This window comes from Lepus europaeus, chromosome 21 (assembly GCF_033115175.1).
Source record: "Lepus europaeus isolate LE1 chromosome 21, mLepTim1.pri, whole genome shotgun sequence".
Classification (NCBI taxonomy): domain Eukaryota; kingdom Metazoa; phylum Chordata; class Mammalia; order Lagomorpha; family Leporidae; genus Lepus; species Lepus europaeus.
The window spans coordinates 56,213,503-56,235,522 of NC_084847.1; the positions used below are offsets into that span (position 1 = coordinate 56,213,503).

The following is a 22,020-nucleotide window of genomic DNA, read 5'->3' on the forward strand; positions in this document are numbered from 1 at the left end:
CATGCAGTCACACTGCTGACACTGGAAGATGTTAAGACCCACGCTGGATAAAAACAGAACCACCCAGCTCCCTCCCTCCACAAGACATTCTAATGCAGAAGGCAAAAACACTACATCTTTCTTGTAGCAGACACTATTAGTATTCAGTACTTTTTTATGGTGCATCACATAAAAACAAAGACATTTTTGCACAAATCCAAAAAAGTAGCAGATCAATATAATGACAAAATCGGGAGGAAAATTCTACTATCCTCATAGAAAGTTTATGGATAGTATTAAGTGGATTTTAAGTGTTTGCAACCCTGTAGAGCTTTTGCTGCCAACTGACAAGAAAAAAAAATCATCCCAACACAGGACATCCCAAAAGCCCAATTCATAAAAAGACAATTTATTCTGTTTAATAAAATGTTTATTCAGGATGGTAACACAAGATAATTCATGCAAGAGCTCACTTTAAAAAAAAGAATATATAGAATGGTAATTGATGCTGCCAATTAAAAAAAATTATTTTTCCACCCAAAAGTGACATGAGAAACTACTTGAATCTGAGCATGGACATGGCTGTAGTACTCTTCTGGAACTGTAAATTAAAATGACAGGTAACTACTTGTGTCCCATTCCTCAAAACAAGTAGAGTCCAATACCCAAAATAATCCTCCCATCCCACACTCGGACCCCCTGCTGCCCACGGAGTGACTCAGCACCGTGGGAGTCTCCCGCTGACTCTGCAGGGGAGGAGGGCAGGCACCTTTGGTGACGATTAACTGACACTCTATCTACACTCAGAACCTTAACATCTTTATAATGAAAACCATAGGACCTGCAAGTCATCCTTACCAACCTTAAATGTAGTGTTGCGATGTCCAAGGAATGATCTCTGTGTTAGGTGGGAAGAAATTTGAACCAATTTGCCAAACCGAACACAGTGCCTCAGATTTCAAACAAATACAACTCATCTTTTGGCAAAAAATAAATATAGTGGAATGCAAATTTGATAGATGGACGAATATATAATCTACCGACTGTCAGGAGAACAATTTCATTGCAGACACAAAGAATCAACAATTTCAAAGAATTTAAAAAAACAAAAGTTTGCACTTATTCCTCACAAAATCTTCACTTTTGGAACTACCCCAATTGAAGCTACACACTGAATTTATTAATACAGCATTAAGTTTCTTTGTGTAAAAAAATCTTTGTACATAGTAATAAAAAAAGATAAGGCAAGATGCATTAAACAGAAACCTTCTGGTTCTCTGGCTCTGTGTCCTCACAGAGCCCTGATGGCGATCTGCAACAAAAGAGTGGAGTTTCTGATTTTCCGTATCAAGCATCTTATGCCTCTCTGCGGTCCGAATTCTGTCCGAGCACCCTGAAGGACAGACGCTGGCGATGGTCTTTGGCACTTACGCTGGCAAGCTGAGCTTCTTTCCCTTGAGGACTAGCGTGTAGAGAGGAAGAGAAGGCCAAGCGTTACTGATCCTGACAGGCTCACAGGGTCCCCTTCCTCCCACGCCTACAAGTGCCACACACAAGATTCCACACAGCGAGGCACATGGAAGCAAGAGAGTCACATGTAAAACCTTGAAATGTGATTGCAAATGCCACAATAGTCATAAATTTGTGTTATTGTGACTCACCCTAGCCAACATACATAAAATGTAACACAGAGCTGTGTGAACTTTGGGGTATAAAGAGGTAAGAAGGGCCAGTGCTGAGGCACAGCAGGGTTAAGCTGCAGCCCGCAGCGCCGGCATCCCATAGGGGTCCAGTTGAGTCCTGGCTGCTCCACTTCTGATCCAGCTCCCTGCCAATGTGCCAGGGAAAAGCAGCAGAAGATGGCCCAAGCACTTGGGTCCCTGCCACCCACATGGGAGACCTGGATGAAGCTCCTGGCTCCTGGGGTGGGTGTTTGGTCCGGAGGTTAAAATGCCACTTGGGATGTCCCCATCCTATATTGAAGTGCCTGGGTTCGAGTCCTAGCCCTGCTTCCAATTCCAGCTTCCTGGTAATGTACACAGGGACAGGCAGAAGTTTTTGGCTCAAGTACTTGGAAGACCTCGCTGTCTCTCCCTCTGTCTGTAACCCTACCTTTCAAACAAATCAATCAATCTTTAAAACAAAACAAAACAAAACAAAACCAGAATGTTGGCTAAAGCACTGGATTTTTTAAAAATTAATTTATCTATTTGAAAGGCAAAGAAAAAGAGACAGAAATCTTCTATCTTCACTCCTCAAATGGCTGCAACAGCCAGGCCTGGGCCAGGTCAAAATCAGGAGCCAGGAACCCAATCTGGGCTTCCCATGTGGGTAGCAGGATCCAAGTAGTTGAGCCAATACCTGCTGCCTGCCACCGTGCACATTAGCAGGAAGCTGGAATTGGAAGCAGGGCTAGCACTGGAGCCAGGTGCTTCAGTACAGGATGAGGACGTGCCAAGTGGCATCTCTGGGCCCAACACCCAGCCCAGCACTGGCTTTAGTAGCAGCCAATCAACACACAGTCACAGACAGGACTGGGCAGTACTGCAGTGCATACGAATAATCAAAGTCTGATGTAGAGTTCTATGTATTCACATGAAAAGACGTTGAGTGAGGGGCCAGTGCTATGGCATAGCACGTAAAGCCACTCCCTCAGGGCCAGCATTTCATAAGGGTGCTGGTTTGAGTCCCAGCTGCTCCATTTCCAATCCAGCTCCCTGTTAAAATGACTAGGAAAGCAGCAGAAGATGGCCCACGTCCTTGGGCACCTGCACCCATGTGGGAGACCCAGAAGAAGCTCCTGGCTCCTGGCTTCGGATCAGCTCAGCTCCAGCCATTGAGGTCATTTAGGGAGTGAACCAGTGGATGGAAGACCTCTCTCTCTGCCTCTCTATAACTCTGTCTTTCAAATAAATAAATAAATCTTTATAAAAAAAATGTGAGGCGGCATGCTTAGTTTTCCTTGTATACCTGTGCATATATATGGAGTTATCTGGAATTATATTTACTGAAACAAGAACAATTATTTCTGAGCAGTGGGATTTCAGATTGTCTTTGAAATTATCAGTCCTGTTTGAATTTTTTATAATGAAAATTGCCATTTTAGGAAAATAAAAAGTTACAGAAAACGGGTGTGTGTGTGTGTGTGTGTGTCCTTACATCGAAAAGGACTGAAAACCCTGACCCAGAATTGTACTTCTCAATAATGAAAATGTTTTTCTGAAGCAGCCATGCCCCATGAGACAGTGCCCGATGAGGACCTGACTGTAGGAGCCACACGGGCAGACCCACGCACCTTTTGTAATGTACAAGTAGAAGAAGTCGCAGTACAGAATGGTCTGGACTACGCCAGCTACCACGGCAATGAGGTCAAAGAAGCCCTCAAAGTAGAAGCGCCAGATCCAGTTGACGAGATACAGAGCGCGGTAGAGGCCCAGGAAGAACAGGTAGTGGGTGGTGATGGTCTCCGCTTCCCCCGTCTTGCTGATCATGAAGAGCTGGGGCAGGATGGCCACTGACTCCAGGTAGATGGAGAAGGTCCACAGAATCTGCAAGAGAGAAGCAGGGGCCAAGGCCGGCATGAGTTCACGGGAAACCCTCCTGCTCCACCACGGAGGGGCTTAAGAGGAGCGGCATGTGGGCGTCTCAGCCCCGGGCAGGGCAGCCTGGCAGCCACACACTTCACAGACACCCGAGCAACATGTAAGAGGCAGGGCCCCACCGGCGACACGCTGGGCAACCGGGACACCTCGAATTTTCATCACCTTCTCCTTCTAACATCTTATTCTTCCCTGTGCGATTCGGTGGGAAGGAAAAAGGCAGTCAGGACCAGGCTCTCTCGCCACAGAGCGCCAGGGCACCCTAGCCCACTGCTCCCAAGGGCACACGACATCTGCACACAGGGAGACGAGCCGGCCTGAGGGGAGAAGCCATGTGCTTCAGGCACTGTGACCCGCGGGGCCCCGTGTCAGGGGACAGAAGTGAAGGTAACGAGATACCTAAAGGACCCAGCACCAAGTGACAGCAAACACCCAGCACCCAGGGGCCTCACTTACACCAAGCAGTCTATGTCGCACCAGAAATTTGCCCGAGCGGAAAACAAGCAAACACATCAGTTCCCCAGGCAACCAGACTCGACCACGGAACTAACCTCAAGAGGAGAGAAGTCGTGGTTGACCAGAAACGAGAGGCCTCCCACGGGGACCACCAGGAACTCCACGCGGAAGGTGTCATGGTTGCCATCGTAGGTGGCCTTGAACTTCATGTAGATCAGGTATACTGTGGCGTAGGAGCAGGCAATGTAGATGAGCTAACAGCAAGACAGAACACCACGTGGTTAGTGCCTTACAATTCTTCCAGCTTCTTGGCTCTCTGTATCACCCGTCAATCTAGAGGCATGGTTTTGTTCCTTAGGTTTTGTTTGTTTGTTTTTTGTATTTTTTAAAACACGGAAAAGTCACTCTTGGGGGGTACACAGTTCTCAAAACCACCACAATTAGGACCCAGAACAGTTCTACTGCCCCAAAACCACCACCATGCTACTCCTTTGTGGTCAAGCCTCTGGTGACCACTGGTCTGTACCTTGTCCTCACGTTCGTCTTTTCTGACACCAGAAAGTCTTGTCTGACTTCTGACACTGAGTGAAGTCACTCAGCACACTGCCTTTTGAGTGCAGCTTATTTGGGCCAGCATAAGACATCTGAGAGTCAAGCAAACTTTTTGCATGGACTAATATTTTGTCCTGGCACTGTGGCATAGTGGCTAGAGCCGCCGCCTGCAGTGCCGGCATCCCATATGGGTGCTGGTTCAAGTCCCAGCTGCTCCACTTCTGATCCAACTCTCTGCTATGGCCTAGGAAAGCAGTAGAAGATGGCCCACATCCTTGGGCCCCTGCACCCATGTGGGAGACCCAGAAGAAGCTCCTGGCTCCTGGCTCCTGATCCCCCCAGCTCTGGCCATTGCGGTCATCTGGGGAGTGAACCAGCGGGTGGAAGATCTCTGCCTCTGCCTCTCTGTAACTCTGCTTTTCAAATAAATAAATCTTTAAAAAAAACAAAAACAAAAACTTTGTTCTGAGGCAGGCATCTGGCTGGGGGTTACGATGTCAGTTCTGATGCCGGCACAGGTCCCCACACTGCACTGCCTGGGTTCGAACCCTGGCTCCAGCTCCTAACTCCAGCGTTCTGCTGACACAGACCCTGGGAGGCAGCTCTGATGGCTCAAGTGGTCGGGTTCCTGCCACCCACATGGGAGACCTGGACTGGGTTCCCAGCTTCAGCCCTGGGGCCATTACAGGCATGTGGGGAGTGAAGGGGCAAATGGGAGCTGTCTCTCAAATTGTAACAAATAGTTACAGGGTCAGGCATTTAGCATAATGGCTAGGTGGCTGCTTGGGTCTGAGTACCAGCTGTTCCCCTTCTGACCCAGCTTCCTACTGAGCACCCTGGGAGGCAGCAGATGGTGGTTCAAGTCCTGGGATCCCTGCACCCGAGTGGGAGACCCAGACTGCGTTCTGGACCCTGGCTGTAGCCCAGCCCACACACGGCTGTTGCAGGCATTTGGGGAATGAAGCAGGATAAAAGACATCTTTTTGCCTTTCAAAATAAAACGGATAGTGTATTAAAATTATGACCACATGTTCCTGACCAGCGGTGCCCCAGTCTGCTTATCTGGTCCCCTGTGCAAGGACAGGCGGGTGGTTTCCAGTCTGGGGGGATGGTGGATAAACTGTTATGAACACTTGTTACAGGCTTTTGTGTGAACAGGTTTTCGGGGTTCATATGTTAAGTGTAAGTTTAATTTCATAAGAAGTTGCCAAAGAAATGTATTTTTAATCTCAAACTATTAGATAACAGCTTAAGAAAAAGAGAAAGTGGCCGGCGCCGTGGCTCAACAGGCTAATCCTCCGCCTTGCGGCGCCGGCACACCGGGTTCTAGTCCCGGTCGGGGCACCGATCCTGTCCCGGTTGCCCCTCTTCCAGGCCAGCTCTCTGCTGTGGCTAGGGAGTGCAGTGGAGGATGGCCCAAGTCCTTGGGTCCTGCACCCCATGGGAGACCAGGAGAAGCACCTGGCTCCTGCCATCGGAACAGCGCGGTGCGCCGGCCGCAGCGCGCTACCGCGGCGGCCATTGGAGGGTGAACCAACGGCAAAAGGAAGACCTTTCTCTCTGTCTCTCTCTCTCACTGTCCACTCTGCCTGTCAAAAAAAAAAAAAAAAAAAAAAAGAAAAAAAAAAAAAAAAAAAAAAAAAAAAAAAAAAAAAAAAAAAAAAAAGAGAAAGCAAAGTTCAATGCTATCCAAAACCGATGGCCCTCTTGGCATGCTGGTATTTTTTAAGTATTTATTTATTTGAAAGGCAAAGCGACATCTCCCATCCACCGGTTCATGCCCCAGAAGACCGTATCAGCTGAGGCTGGGCCGGACCGAAGACAGGAGTCAGAAGCTTCCTCCGGGTCTCCCATGTGGGTGCAGGGGCCCAAGCACTTGGGCCATCCTCTGCTGGGTGTCCCAGCACACTAGCAGAGAGCTGGATCAGAAGTAAAGCAGCCAGGACTTGAACTGGTGCCCAAATGGGATGCCAGCGTTGCAGGCAGTGGGTAAGGCTTTACCCACTACACCACAACACCGGCCCCCTCAGAGCACTTCTTAGCTAACATTTTCCTAATGACAACACATACAACAGAATCCATGCTAACTTTAAAATGATGGCTTTTATTTAAATTGTGCTACTTTAACACTGAACACTCCTGTTGGTGCTATAAAAGTTTCATAACAAAACAAAAGCAAAACTTAACAGTAGTGATAATCTGTGAAACATGGCTGCCTCCCAGCGAGGGAGGCACAGGCACAGGTGCCCAAGGGCTTCCAGTTAATTATGCGCCTTTCACATTCGAAAGGCCACACGTCACATACTCATCTGGCTCCAAGGGAAAATCTCATACTCTGAAATTACATTAATTTTCAGATGGTAGACATTTAACCCCAAGAGTCACACAGCAGGTTCAGCCCACAAACGAAGCCAACTGGAATAGCGGCTGCATTACCTGGCACCACTACTTAGGAAACACAACTTGAGAAATGTAATTAGGAAAACATTTGGGCAAACGGCTTAACAGGAAAATGAGAGCAACCAACAAGCCCTCATCTGCTTTTTTAAAAAACCCACAAAGGCACCTGGCAGTCCCTGTAGCTGTGTTTGCAGACGCGGTCACTGTGAGGTCAGGGGCAGGCATCTGGCCTAGAGGCTCAAACGCCCACGTCCCACGTTGGAGGGCTGGGCTGCATTCCCAGCTCTGGCTCCCGACTCCAGCTTCCCGCTAATGCAAGACCCCAGGAAGCAGCAGGATGGCTCAAGTAACTGAGTTCCTGCGACCCACGAGGACAGGCAAACTGCACTCCTGGCCCCTAGCTCGGTCCCAGCCTTGCGTTCGGGGAGTGAACCAGTGGATGGCAGCTCCCTTGCTCAACGTCTCTGCCTCTCAAAAAAAAAAGTGTCGGTCAAAACCATATACCAAAGAACCACCATCAATTAAAAAAAAAAAGGAATAGAGTAGTTCTTTCCATAAACAAATGTACACATGTCCAGGAATAAAATATCATCTACACAGGCACACAAACCAAATACACACACCTCTGGGCACACCCAGCAAGGCTCAGGGCAGCCGAGGGGCCTCAGCCTGTGGCCAGCTGACGCTGAAGTCCATCAGTCAAGGCCTGTGAAGAACAGCTGTGTTTGTCCTGTCACCAGCACGTGGCAGGTAAAGCAGAAAGACACGAACACACGACCCGCCTTTCAGCACAGGAGACCCAGCAACTACAACCAAGCAAGCAAGGACTCCTGCCAGCCGGGAGCCCTGCCAGGGCAGAGGACGCGGGCTACCACCTCTAACATCTGCAGCTGGAACCTGCCTGGAGCGCGGGCACCTGGCCGTTCTGCAGAGCTGATTCCTGAGTGCTAGGCTTCCCTCACTTAGTGACGAAGACTGGAATGACTCCAGGTAACTCAAATGTGCTTTTCGGTACAGGCCACAGTCTCAAATATCGCTGTGTCTACTTTCACCTATGCTTATAAAAATGCTTTTGAGGTGAGAGTTTGGCAGAGCAGTCAAAGACACCGCTTGGCATGCCCACACTCCGTATCGATACACCTGGGCTCAAGTCCCAGCTCCATTTCTGACTCCCTACGAATGTGCACCCTCGGAGGCTCGAGTACTTGGGCCCTGCTACCCACATGAGACACCCTTACTGAGTTCCTGGCTCCTAGCTTTGGCCTGGCCCAGCCCTGGCTACTGTAGACACTTGAGGAGTGACCAGCAGATGGAAGATCTCTCTCTCCCTCTCTCTTGCCCTTTCAGACAAAATGAAAACCATTAAAAAAAATTTTTTTAATGCTTTTGCATGCAAAGTGTAGGGGGATAGTTGTTAAAATATCAAACCAATAGGCTTCAGCTTAAATATCACTTCTAGTATGTGCTAATAACCAAGTGCCTGGCACACTGGAGGCTCCGAATGTGCAGAATGAATGAGTGAAAGCAATCAGACCTTCACAGCACCTGTGACAAACGGTAGTCGTTATTCAGCACTGTCTATGCCCCACCAGACTCTACACTTGTCCTCCACCGTGGCGCTCTATCTATGCCCCCACCAGACTCTATACTTGTCCCCCACTGTGGCGCTCTATCTATGCCCCCACCAGACTCTACAGCTTCATGCCAACCCTGCCAGAGTTCAGAAGTACAAGGTCAACAACTACGGGAAAGAACCAAGGCTCAGACGCCCAGTGCTTCCCCAGTGTGGTGTGTACCGGTAGCGGCAAACAGGACCAGTACTGTAACAGTTACACATCTGTTGCAGTGTGAATGACACCGTAGATGCCACAGAAGCTAATGTTTAGAATACGTTATAGTATTAAGTATTATTAAATGGCATTGAATAAGTAAAATATGGCAAATTTTTAAAAATATTTATTTACTTATTTGAAAGAGTTACAGGGGGCCGGCACTGTGGTGCAGTGGGTTAACGCACTGGCCTGCAATGGCGGCATCCCATATGGGCGCCGGTTCTAGTCCCGGCTGTTCCTCTTTCTATCCAGCTCCCTGCTGTGGCCTGGGAAAGCAGCAGAAGATGGCCCAAGTCCTTGGGCCCCTGCACCTGCGTGGGAGACCCAGAGGAAGCTCCTGGCTCCTGGCTTCGGACTAGCGTAGCTCAAGCCATTGTGGCCAATTGGGAAGTGAACCAGTGGATGGAAGACCTCTCTCTCTATCTCTACCTCTCTCTGTAACTCTGTCTTTCAAATAAATAAAACAAATCTTTAAAAAAAAAAAAAAAAAAAAACGAAAGAAAGAGTTACAGAGAGAAAGGGAGAAACAGAGAGGTCTTCCATCCACTGGCTCACTCCCCAAAACGGCTGCAACAGCAGGAGCTGGGCCAATCCAAAGCCAGGAGCCGGAAGCTTCTTCTGGTCTCCCACATGGGTGCAGGAGCCATCTTCCGTTGCTTTCCCAGGCACATTAACAGGGAACTGGAAATAGAAGCCTACAGTCTGTCACACAGCTGCACGAGAGACACTGCACAGCCAAGCCCTGGCCTCGCTTCCTCATCACGTATGACGGGCTGGGTTTCTCCAGGGAGCCTCTAATTTCCCATGGCTTGAAAATATAACAGTTACCTCTCCTCCTAAAAGTCAGCAAGAGTTTCAGAAGATGTATCATACTTGAGGAACCGAAAATAAAAAAATTTTTTAAGTTCAAAGTAACCCATTATGTCCAAGATGCTATAAACAGGACACAGGACACTTATCTAGATAAACTGAGCAATAAATACCCAATCCCCACTGATGGGAACTTTCAAATACACATGTCCCCGAGACACCTGCAGAACTGGAAACCTGCAAACAGAATCCGCCGAATGGCTCCAGTTATTCCCAGAACGAGTATGAGGTAGTCTGAATGTTTTAAGAACAGCGTATTTAGACACGCTTCTTAAATACACTCCATTGGACGCCATACCATACCTTCATAGATGTATTATATAATGAAATAAATGAAGTAAAAAGATCCAGGTAACGAGTTGTGAAGACCAGTGCAAACAGAAGCTGGCTTTTCCCAGAAATACCTAAGGAAACAAAAGGCACGTGTTAGAGAGGCCCGAGGAGCTGGGGGGCTGCACAGACGGGGAAGGCGCGCACCTGAGACCACCGTGAACACGAGCAGCTCCCTGTCCCGCGGCATCCCTGAGCACTCCCACCGGAGGCCCTCCCTCTTCCTTCTTGTCACGAGGGGTGAGAAAATGACTAAATGATGCCACTTCCAACACACAAGGCTGTACATGGACATCGTATCTCTCAAGTATGTGTCCCTTAGGCAGCACACACTTCTCTAAGAAGCTGCCACTCAAGAGTTGTAGCTGCTGTTACCTGCAGGTCCTCTCCTCCACTCTACAGCAGTACCTGAGGAGAGACATCTGGCCTGGCAGTTCACACACCAGCTAGGGTGCCCCACCCCGCATCAGAGGTCTGGCTTCCAGCTCTAATTCCTGACTCCAGAATCCTGCTAATGCACACCCTGGGAGGCGACAGTGAGGACTCACGTAGTTCGGTTCCCACCACCCACACAGGAAAATCAGATTTGAGCTCCCAGCTGCCAGCTTTGAAAATGCCCCGACCGCTGTGAACCCTGAACTAGTGGATGGGCACTGTCTCTCCGGAACACAGTAACAGTGTGTTTGTAAATCTTTTCAGGATGAAGCTGGAATCCACTCAGAATCCGAGCACTGACACCCACCCCCAAATCATGGCAGACCTCCTGAAGTGACCTCTCTTCCTGCGGGCAGGGTTTACTTGAAGATGTTAACACCTGGGGGAAAGTGTAACAGGTAAAGCTGGCACCTGAGACTCCTGCATCCCACATGGGCACCGGTTTGAGTCCTGTCTGCTCCACTTCTGATCCAGCTCCCTACTAACGTGCCTAGGAAACCAGCAAAGACGGCCCAGGTAGTTGGGCCCCTGTACCCATGTGTGAGACTAGGAAGAAGATCCTGGCTCTTGGCGTCAGCCTAGTTGTGGCCTGGCCAGCTGTTACAGCCATTTGGGGAGTGAATCAGTGGATGGATTATCTCTCTGCCTTTCAAATAAATAAAATAAGTCTTTTTTAAAAAACATGCTTTCTAAATTCCCCAAACTAACCCCATATTTGCATAGAAATGCTACAGCAACAGGGGGTTGGGCACCTGCTTCAGAAGCAGCTGTCCTTTAACCCCTGAAAGCCCACCTCCAACCACCAGCCACCTGCAGAGCACCGTGCGGCAGGCCTGGCTCTGGGAGGACCAGAGGGCCACAGGGCCTGCACCAGGCTTTCCTGACCCCTGTATCTGGCCTACATTTACATAACAATGGGAGGCAGCTGGAAGACAACTGAGGATCACAATCCACCAGTTCTGTCCATCTGAAAACACACCAGCACACTCTGTGGAGGAAGTAGAAACATCGCGGCACTCCAATCAATCGCAACAGGACATCTTGAAGCAATCATTTCGCAGCTTGCAGAAACTAAAGCTGCACCCAAGAATGCTGCTTCTTAACTGTCATTACAGTTCCAGCCTGTTCACAAAAACACCTACACAGAAACTAAGAAAAAGCTGACTGTATCCTTCCAAACGCATCAATATAAATCCGTTTCAAGGGCCAGATGAGACAATACAAACAGTAAGTCTGCTTAGTTTACTCTTTTCCCCAGTAACGGAGAACTTTTTTCTATCAAAGATTAATGTTCCAAAGAAGAAACAAGATGGAGACGCTGGAGAGAGGACAGCTGATTTGAGGAAGAGCAAGCAGGCAGTCCACACGCGGTATCTGCTGAGGCCCTGAGTGGGAGGGTTCCAGTTCACGTCCCATACAGCTCTTTCCAACATGCTAAATGAAAATGCCAATCACAGATGGGGAAGTGCTGCCATAAAGGGCTTAATCTAACAGGGCTTTGGAGGCCAAGCAGGCGTGGAATTTGTCAGCAATCCTGCACTGAAGTCTGGGACTGTATCGCTGTCTGTATCACCTCCACTGGGAGGTGACCTCTGAGACGCCTGCCCCGCACACATCACAGGGACTCCTCCTGCGGCTGCCGCCCCAGCTCCAGTCACAGGACCTACAGGAACACCCCTGGCGATCCAGTTCCTGCCGCTCAGTCTCCCCCCTTGCCCGGCCGGGTCACGCTTTGTTCCACCGTGTATTCCCGGTGCCGGACACAGGACCTGGCACACAGCAGGCCCAGAAAATATCTGCTGAATGAATGACCCAGGGAACAAAAGAAAATGCAATTTTTTTTTTTTTTTGACAGGCAGAGTGGACAGTGAGAGAGAGAGACACAGAGAGAAAGGTCTTCCTTTTTGCCACTGGTTCACCCTCCAATGGCTGCTGCGGCCGGCGCATCTCGCTGATCCAAAGCCAGGAGCCAGGTGCTTCTCCTGGTCTCCCATGCGGGTGCAGGGCCCAAGCACTTGGGCCATCCTCCACTGCCTTCCTGGGCCATAGCAGAGAGCTGGCCTGGAAGAGGGGCAACCGGGACAGAATCTGGCGCCCAAACCGGGACTAGAACCCGGTGTGCCAGCGCCGCAAGGCGGAGGATTAGCCTGTTAAGCTACGGCGCCGGCCAATGCAATTCATTTTATCTTTGCACGGTGCGGCAGATTCTCATCTTAGGTTATTTTGGGATAACCCTTCTGAAGATTTCCCAGGCAAACTGTGTCTCTGTGACTGTGTACAGACAGTGTGCTGAGGGCTCTGCCCTAATTTACCACTAGCTGGGGGCCAGGCGCACCACGAGCAGAGGAGAGAACAAGCAGTCTGTGTGGCCTAGGGCTCACCCCGCTGTATGGAGTCCACACCGGAACATCCACACTGGGAACCTGAGGAGGCTGACACAGCTCTCCACCATTCTCCAACAGCTTTTCCCTTTACAACAGCCAAACTTTCCTGTCTTCACAGGGAGGCGGGGACCCCAGCTAGACAGAAGGGGGATGCAGGAATCTCAGAGCGGGGTGTGCAGTTCCTGCTCCTAGGCTGCAGTGGCTGCAGGTGCCGCGTTTTGAGACCAAAGCATGCTGAGCTACCAGGTAACAAATGCTCCCAAATCCACCGTGAGCATCTCTGAAGCTGGCATCCCAACGCGCCTTGCGCCATATTAAGAGAATAACTTGCTAAATGAAAATCTTTCATCAATTGCACATCACTCTTGTCTTCCCACTGGACCAAGTGAAGTCTAATAAAAGCCCACAACTTGGTGTTAGTGCCATGATGTAGTGGGTAAAAGCCACTGCCTGCAGTGCCGGCATCCCATATGGGCGCCAATTCAGGGCCCAGCTGCTCCTTTTCTGATCTAGTTCTCTGCTGTGGCCTGCAAAAGCAGTGGAGGATGGCCCAAGTCCTTGGGCCCCTGCACCCATGTGGGAGACCTGGAGGAGGCTCCTGGCTCTGGATCAGTGCAGCTCCGGCCGTTGCGGCCATCTGGGGAGTGAACCAGCAGATGGAAGACCCTCTCCCTCTCTCTGCCTCTTCTTCTCTCTAACTCTGACTTTCAAGTAAATAAATAAATCTTAAAAAAATAAATAAATAAAAGCCCACAACTTAGTTTATGTTACTTTAAATCATAGGTGGGAATCTTTCTTCTGCCAAGGGCCTGTGGATACTCACAGCATCATTCTCGGGCCACACAAAATTATTCACTGACAAATTAGCCTGCTGTACCTCTACTGGATTTCAAGTCCCACCTGCAGGTGCTGTGGCAGGGTAACCAAATTCTGTGGCCTTATACGGCCTGTGGGCCAGACATTCCTCACCCCACCCCTGCTTTAAATTATGCTTCTGGCTTAAAGTTATATTTCCTATATTCCTACTGGTTTACGGAACACTTCCTCAAACAAACAGAAAAGCTTCCACACACCCATAATGTCCTGATAACAGCAGGGATGCACCCACACACCGCAGGTCAGACCATGAGCACAACCAGCCCACGGTGCCTGGACGCTGCCCTCCTACCCACCGTCTCGAAGGACGTGAGTGTTCTCCTAAAACCCACCAACTCCTCCACCTCCGCAGAGCCCGACTGAGGAACAAGAGGCTTTGCAGCCAGGGGTCTGGGTTCCAGCTTCACCCCAGGCATGGGTGAGCCTGGCCAATCATACACGAAGCCTCCCTAACCTCACTTTCTGCACCTCTCAAATAGGGACAAATGATACTAATTTTGTGGGCGTGTTGGAAAATAAAAGGTTAAAATGCTTTATTCTGCACCTGCTATTGTGAATACTTCATAATAACAGCTTTTACCATCAACTATTGTCACTTTTCCCCTATTCCCAAAGAAATCCACGATAATTACTTCATTAAACTTACGGAATAAAAAGTGGAAAGATCATTTCAATAGCTCCACATTTTAAGCATAACTTTTCAGGCTTTCTATTTTTTATTATTTTAAAAATATTTATTTACAGGCCTGAGCCATGGCTCAATAGGCTAATCCTCCGCCTTGCGGCGCCGGCACATCGGGTTCCAGTCCCGGGCGGGGCACCGGATTCTGCCCCAGTTGCTCCTCTTCCAGGCCAGCTCTCTGCTGTGGCCCGGGAGTGCAGTGGAGAATGGTGCTTGGGCCCTGCACCCCATGGGAGACCAGGATAAGCACCTGGCTCCTGCCTTCAGATCAGCGCAGTGCGCCGGCCACAGCGCACCAGCCACGGCGGCCATTGGAGGGTGAACCAACGGCAAAAGGAAGACCTTTCTCTCTGTGTCTCTGTCCACTCTGCCTGTCAAAAAAAATATATATATATATATATATATTTATTTATTTATTTACTTACTTACTTGAAAGACAGAGCGACACAGAGAGATGTTCTATCTGCTGGTTCCAGCTCACTCCCTAAATACCCACACAGCCAGGGCTGCACCAAGCCAAAATCAGGAGGCAGGAATTCAGTCTGCATCTCCCACGTAGGTGGAGGGACTCAGCTGCTTGAGCCATCACCACTGCTTTCCCAGGATACACACCAGCAGGAAGCTGGATCAGAAGCCCAGTAGCCAGGGCTAAAACCAGGCAGGCAGTCCAAGTGGTGGCTTAAACTGCCACACAACGCCTGTCCCTCCAGGCTATTTATTTTTAAGAAATTATTTTGGGCCAGTGCCGTGGCTCACTTGGTTAATCCTCCGCCTGTGGCACTGGCATTCCATATGGGCACCGGGTTCTAGTCCTGGTTGCTCCTCTTTCAGTCCAGCTCTCTGCTGTGGCCCCCGAAGGCAGTGAAGGATGGCCCAGGTGCTTGGGCACCTGCACCCTCGTGGGAGACCAGGAAGAGGCACCTGGCTCCTGGCTTCAGATCAGCACAGTGCCAGCTGTAGTGGCCATTTGGGGAGTAAACCAACGGAAGGAAGACCTTTCTCTCTGTCTCTCTATGACTCTACCTGTCAAAAAATTTTTATAAAAAAAGAAATTATTTTATTTGAAAGTCAGAGTTACAGAGAGGGAGAGACAAAGAGATATCTTCCATCAGCTGGTTCACTCCCCTGATGGCTATAACGATCAGGGTTGGGCCAGGTTGAAACCATGAGTTTCATTCTGGTCTCCCACGTGCGTGGCAGGGATCTGGATCAGAAGTTGACAGCCAGAAACTAGTGTGCGTGGGACCCACCCGTATCCCAGCACCTGTAAGGGACAGTAGCAGCTTTAACTGCCACATTACAACAGCCCCTAAGCTTTTTAAAATCTCTTTTTTTTTTTTTTCTACATGTTCGTATGTGTGCCCACATACACTCTTACCCCTTAAAAGGGGGCTAGTTTCAGCGCTGTGGCACAGGTTAATCATCTGCCTGCAGCACTGGAATCCCAGATGGACGCCGGTTCTAGTCCTGGCTGCTCCTCTTCCAGCCCAGCTCTCTGCTGTGGCCCAGGAAGGCAGTGGAGGATGGCCCAAATCCTTGGGCCCTGCACCCGCATGGGAGACCCAGAGGAAGCTCCTGGCTTTGGATCAGCACAGCTCTGACTGTTGCTACCAATTGGGAGTGAACCAGCTGATGGAAGCCCTTCTCTCTCTCTCCCACTCACTGTTTGTAACTCTATCTGCCAAATAAATAAATAAAAATCTAAAAAACAAAAACAAAAAACAAAACCAGGAGGCCCGGCTTCTGCTTCACCACTTAGGTCTTGTACATCGGTCAGGCGTGATGAACGGTTATACCTACAGTCTGTTCACACAGGAGAGCCGAGTCCACATTCCTTCGGTCAGGCGTGATGAACGGTTATACCCACAGCCTGTTCACACAGCCTGTTCACACAGGAGAGCCGAGTCCACATTCCTTCGGTCAGGCGTGATGAACGGTTATACCCACAGCCTGTTCACACAGTCTGTTCACACAGGACGAGCTGGGTCCACATTCCTTCGGTCAGCTGTGATGAACGGTTATACCCACAGCCTGTTCACACAGGAGAGCCGAGTCCACATTCCTTCGGTCAGGTGTGATAACGGTTATACCCACAGCCTGTTCACACAGCCTGTTCACACAGCCTGTTCACACAGGAGAGCCGAGTCCACATTCCTTCGGTCAGGTGTGATAACGGTTATACCTACAGCCTGTTCACACAGCCTGTTCACACAGGACGAGCTGGGTCCACATTCCTTCGGTCAGGTGTGATAACGGTTATACCTACAGCCTGTTCACACAGCCTGTTCACACAGGACCAGCTGGGTCCACATTCCTTCGGTCAGGTGTGATGAACAGTTATACCTACACAGTCTGTTCACACAGGAGAGCTGAGTGCACATTCCTTCGGTCAGCTGTGATGAACGGTTATACCCACAGCCTGTTCACACAGTCTGTTCACACAGGAGAGCCGAGTCCACATTCCCTAGAGTCACGCCATCAAAATGTGCAAGTATGACGCATGAATCACAAACTTTAAACAAAATTTCTAACTCTTGGCCGGCGCCGTGGCTCAGTAGGCTAATCCTCCGCCTTGCGGCGCCGGCACACCGGGTTCTAGTCCCGGTCGGGGCACCGATCCTGTCCCGGTTGCCCCTCTTCCAGGCCAGCTCTCTGCTGTGGCCAGGGAGTGCAGTGGAGGATGGCCCAAGTCCTTGGGCCCTACACCCCATGGGAGACCAGGAGAAGCACCTGGCTCCTGCCATCAGAACAGTGCGGTGCGCCGGCCGCAGCGCGTCTACCGTGGCGGCCATTGGAGGGTGAACCAACGGCAAAAAGGAAGACCTTTCTCTCTGTCTCTCTCTACTGTCCACTCTGCCTGTCAAAAAAATAAAAAATAAAAATAAAATAAAAAAAATTTCTAACTCTTTAGAACTGCTGAGATAGGCATAAGTTTTTTTCAAAGCTTTATTTGAAAAGCAGAGTTAGGAGAGACAGAGACAGGGAAGGGGGGGGGCTGGAGGCGGGGGGAGACCTTTCATCCTCTGGTTCCTCCCCAAATGGCCACAACAACCGAGGTTGGGCTGCGCTGAAGCCAGAGCCAGGAACTGCATCCTGGTCTCCCACATGGGTGCAGGCAGGCACCTTCTGCTGCTTCCCACGCACACTCCTAGGACGCTGGATCAGAAGCAGAGTAGCTGGGACTCAAACAGGTGCTCTGATGTGGGGTGCCGGGGTTGTACGCAGCGGCTTAGCCCACTGTACCACAAAGCCAGCCCAAGGCATGACGTCTCAACTTCTGATAAATGTTTCCCCCTAGCACCTAGCACCAAAGTCCCAACACCTTTCCTTCATACTCCTCCCTACCTCGAGAGGTTCTCTCTCATCTGTTTCCGCCCAGTGGGCACGCACTGTGTTTCCACGCCCAAGGTGCTATCGCCCGAGGCTGGGCACTCTCTCATGCCTGACTGATCTTTTGTTAATTCTTTGGGAACTGCCAACTGCCTATTTTTCTGTCGGCTTCTCTACCTGTGGGAGTATTTTATTATGGGCATCAACCTTTTGTACCTAGAATTAGTACAGGTTATTTTCCTAAATTTAGCATCATTAGCTGTGTTGATGTGCAGAATTGATAAGTTAACTGGGAGAGACGTGCCAGGCAGTCCCTCACCAGCCTGACCGCTCCTGCACCCTCGGCAGTGCCATGCTCGTCTTCAGAGAGGTCCTGCACACTCCCTGCTCCACACAGGCGCTGCCCTGGGATCCTTCTTGCCACTTAGCACCCATTCGATTTACTGCCCATACAGGTTGAGACCCTTTACTCTCATCTGTCCATACCTATTGTATCATTGGCTAACTGCAGCTTTTTTCAGAATAGAAACTCCAACAGATGCAAGGTGCTGCTCTGAATTCTATCCCAGTACCTTGCACACAGTGGGTCATCAGCACCAGCTGGAGAGAAACAAGTGGCACACAAGGGAACAGCGGTGACACCTGCTACAAAGAGGGAGCTGGGAACCTGACGCAAAAGCCTCTCGAGGGGCCGGCCTGTGGTGTAGCAGATAAAGCCGCTGCCTGCTGTGCTGGGATCCCATATGGGTGCCAGTTCGAGTTCTGGTTGCTCCACTTCTGATCCAGCTCCCTGCTAATGTGCCTGGGAAAGCAGCGGAAGATGCTGTACCCACATGGGAGACCTGGAAGAAGCTCCTGGCTCCTGGCTTCAGATCTGTGCAGCTCCAGCCATTGTGGCCATTTGGGGAGTGAACCAGCAGATGGAAGATCTCTGCCTCTCTGTAACCCTGCCTTTAAAATAAATTAATTAATTTTTAAAAAGCCCCTCGAAGGACTCCACATCAACAATCAAAGATGAGGTGTTTTCCGCTTACTTGGAAAAACATACCCTGGGCAATTATGTGAATGCAGGGACACCAGGCAGGTGAAAAGGTTAGAAGCTGCTTATCATCCCTGAACACAGTCAAGCAGAGGCTGGGGTCATGGATCTTAGAACCCCATCAGCGATCTGAGATCGCTGATCTCACCCAGCACTCGCTACAGGGAAACTCAGAGAGGAAGCCCTGCATCTAAACACGCCAGCTCGTTCTCCCAAGGTTATCTAGGTCAGTGTTCAGAACAAAAATACAGCAACAACTTGAGCACAGGGCAGGGGAAGCTGCAATGCTCGTCCTGCGAGAAACCCTTCTGTCCTGCAAGCGGCAGACACCCCCACGAGACACTGCAGATTCAAACAACTACTGAGGACAGGCCTGCGGGTGCACAACACCGCCCTCCTGCAGGGCAGGCCTGAGAACGACAGGGCTGTCCGGAGAAGGCATCTCCAGCTTCCTCACCGCGAGCCTCCTGCCTGACCCTCGGGGGGAGAGCTCAGTGGGGCTGGCACAGCAGACACGTCCGAAACCCTACAACGAGGTGCAATGCTGGTATTTTCAAAGTGAGACACTCGGCCGGTGCGTGTCTCCTATTTCAGTTATTTGAGAAACTCATATCAAATTCTTACTCTTTCAAGAGTCTCCAAGGTACTTTTATAATTTCGTGTGGAAGAACAAAGTAGCTAGTCCAATGCAGCCTTGAATTCTAAGTGATCTTGAGGATTTTGATTTTTAAAAGGACAGAAAAACTCATAGACCGAAATACAAATCTTCCCACATCTGAGAACAAGCACAGTTTAATAATGCCCAAGGAATACCTGGCGAGCAAACCTAACTCACCTGTTCATCCTTTCGCAGCGTGTTATCTGAGACAGTTTATATTTCCCTTAATGCTGCTAAGTCTCCCAAGCGAAAAGAGTGACTATCTGGAAACAAAACCATAGCACACTCCCTCGCTCTGGCCTTGTTGCTCACGGCCCCCGAAGGGTTCTGTCCTGGAGTTGCACTAACTTCTCCCCGACAGCTGTGTCTGGACCCAAGTTGAGGAGCCAGCACACCCACACTTTAACGACTTGCTGGAAGAAGAGACTCAGATAAAGGTTTCGGAGCAAAGCCCAACATTAAAAGCAGGACCTGACGCGACAAGGAGGACCTAAACTACTGACACCAAACGTCAACACTAAAGTGACTTAGGCCAAAGCACACGCCGACTCTCATTCATCCGAAGCCCTTAACTGTGAACTGCTGCCCGCTGGGACCCTGGCTCATCACTAAGGTGCGTGCCCCCAACGCCCACCCCCCAGCCTCAGCTCCCTTCGCCCCAGTGGGGAGCCGGCCCGGGGCACCCACTCCCTGCGCTGAACTCACTGAGCCGGCCACTCACAGACACCACCGGCTGACCGATTCGCTGCCCCTGGGAGTCACGACCAAGCCTCTGAGAGATCGCCTCCGAGGCAGACGCACTGGTGTCCCAGCGTGGACTTTGCAACGCCTGTTCTGACAGCTCAAAGGTCTCTGCTGGTCTCGCTCACTTCCCGGATCTCAGCTAGGCTCCTGGGAGAAGGGCGAGGCCTGGGCCGGCGCAGTGGGAGAGGAGGCGTCACTGCACGCCCGGGGACCTTTAGAAACTCGGATACCTGGTTTCCCTTGCTACCCCAGACCTCTGGGGCTCCATCTTTCCACTGCCCATGAGAAAAAATTCAAGTTCCTGAGTTCGCTGCAAGTGACGTCACTGAGGCCGTAGCACTGAACCCGAGCTCAAGGGAGGCACGGCACTTCGAAGAAAATCTTAGAAATTCGCCACCCGACCCGTGAGCATTTAGGGCATTGCAATGACACGCAAAAACTCTGCAGCCGTTAGCTCGGGCGACGGACCGGGCCAGCTCGCTGGTGACGTGGAGGCCGGAACCGCGGGAGAGACCACAGGGGACCGGACCTCGGCGGTACCCAGCGCAGAACCCGTTATTGCACGGAGGCTCCCCGGAGTCTGACAAACCCCAAGACGCTGCGGGAACCGCGCCGCCGGGAAGTTCACTTCCGACACCTCAACCTCCCCGCAGCTGGGGTGACCCGCCCGCCCCGACACCCTGACCTCGAGCTCCAGGCCTTTTACCGGGGCGAGATGACCTCGCCGCCCACCCCCCCAACCCCCCAGGCTGCGCCCACCGCCCGAACCGGCCCGGCTGCCACGTCAGGCAGAGCCGGGCGCGGGCCTGCCCATCCTCTCTCGCCCCGGCCATTGATTCGCGTGCACCGCCCGCCAGCCCCAGACCCCCACCCACCCACCCAGCCACCCTCGTCCTTCCACGCCGAACTTTTCAGACGGAACAGGGCCCCGCTCAGCAGGGCCAGAGCCCTCTCCGCCCCGGCCGCCCCGGGTCGCGGGGAACCAGGTGCGGAGCGCGGCCCCGGCCTGCCGCCCACCCCGAGGGGCCACCGGGCTCCCGCCAGGCCGGCAAGCCGAGGTCGGCGGGTCCCGCAGGCGACCCGGCCCCGCGCCTCAGCCCTCCCGGGGCCTCGCCCGGCCGCTCACCGGCGCAGGAGCGCGTCTTCCAGATCTTCAGCAGCAGGATGACGATGGCCGCCAGGTGGGACAAGTCCCCGGTCAGCCGGAAGATGTTCATGGCGGCGGCAGTCGGCGCGGCGGGCCCAGGCGGCGGCGGCCCCCCGAGAGGAAGCGGCGAAGATGGCGAGAGCGGGCGCGACGTGGCCGGGGACGTGGCCGAACTGCCGGCGCGCGCGCGGGGCAGCCTGGGAGAGCGGGCCGCCGCCGGGCCCCGCCCACGGGCCCGCCTCTTAAAGGGGACGCGCGCCTGTGCAGGCGCGGCTGGGCTCGCTGCCCCCACTCTGTTCCCAAAGACCGGGACGCCTCCCTAACTTTGTCCTGCCGGGTTTCCGGCCTCCCTTGGAGTGCCAGCGATTTCCTTTAGTTTTTGAAACGGCACTCCCTGCTGAGGGTTGGTTGTTGGTTGCCTTTTTTTTTTTTTTTTTTTTTTCCCCCTCTTCCAGGGAGCATAAGAGCTTCACAGGCTCATTGTATGAAAAAGTCTAAGAGGAAAATAGAAATTAAGTCATGGCATCGCTCGGAATTTTAAGATTGGCGTTGGAGGTCTCGGAAGAGGATGCGGCTTATGCAGGGAGGGCATAAGATGTTGCCTTTCTGGGGAGGGTCTTTAAAATGAGGTAGAAACGTGAACTTTTCTGTAGGGGGGGAAAGCTGAGAGGCAGGATCTGCCCGGTGCAAAATGAAAAACGCAGGAT

The 22,020-nt window shown here is 51.3% G+C and overlaps 1 protein-coding gene across 1 annotated transcript; it reads right to left on the bottom strand.

Moving 5' to 3' along the window:
• Positions 1–136: 136 nt before the first annotated feature.
• KDELR2 (KDEL endoplasmic reticulum protein retention receptor 2) lies at positions 137–21,479 on the bottom strand. Its single transcript, XM_062179924.1, has 5 exons — positions 21,293–21,479; positions 9,992–10,092; positions 4,130–4,288; positions 3,275–3,527; positions 137–1,441 (listed from the first exon to the last, which is right to left on the bottom strand). The coding sequence occupies exons 1-5, from the start codon at positions 21,381–21,383 to the stop codon at positions 1,407–1,409; spliced, it is 639 nt and encodes a 212-aa protein (XP_062035908.1). The 5' UTR covers positions 21,384–21,479; the 3' UTR covers positions 137–1,406.
• Between the last annotated feature and the right edge of the window lie 541 nt (positions 21,480–22,020).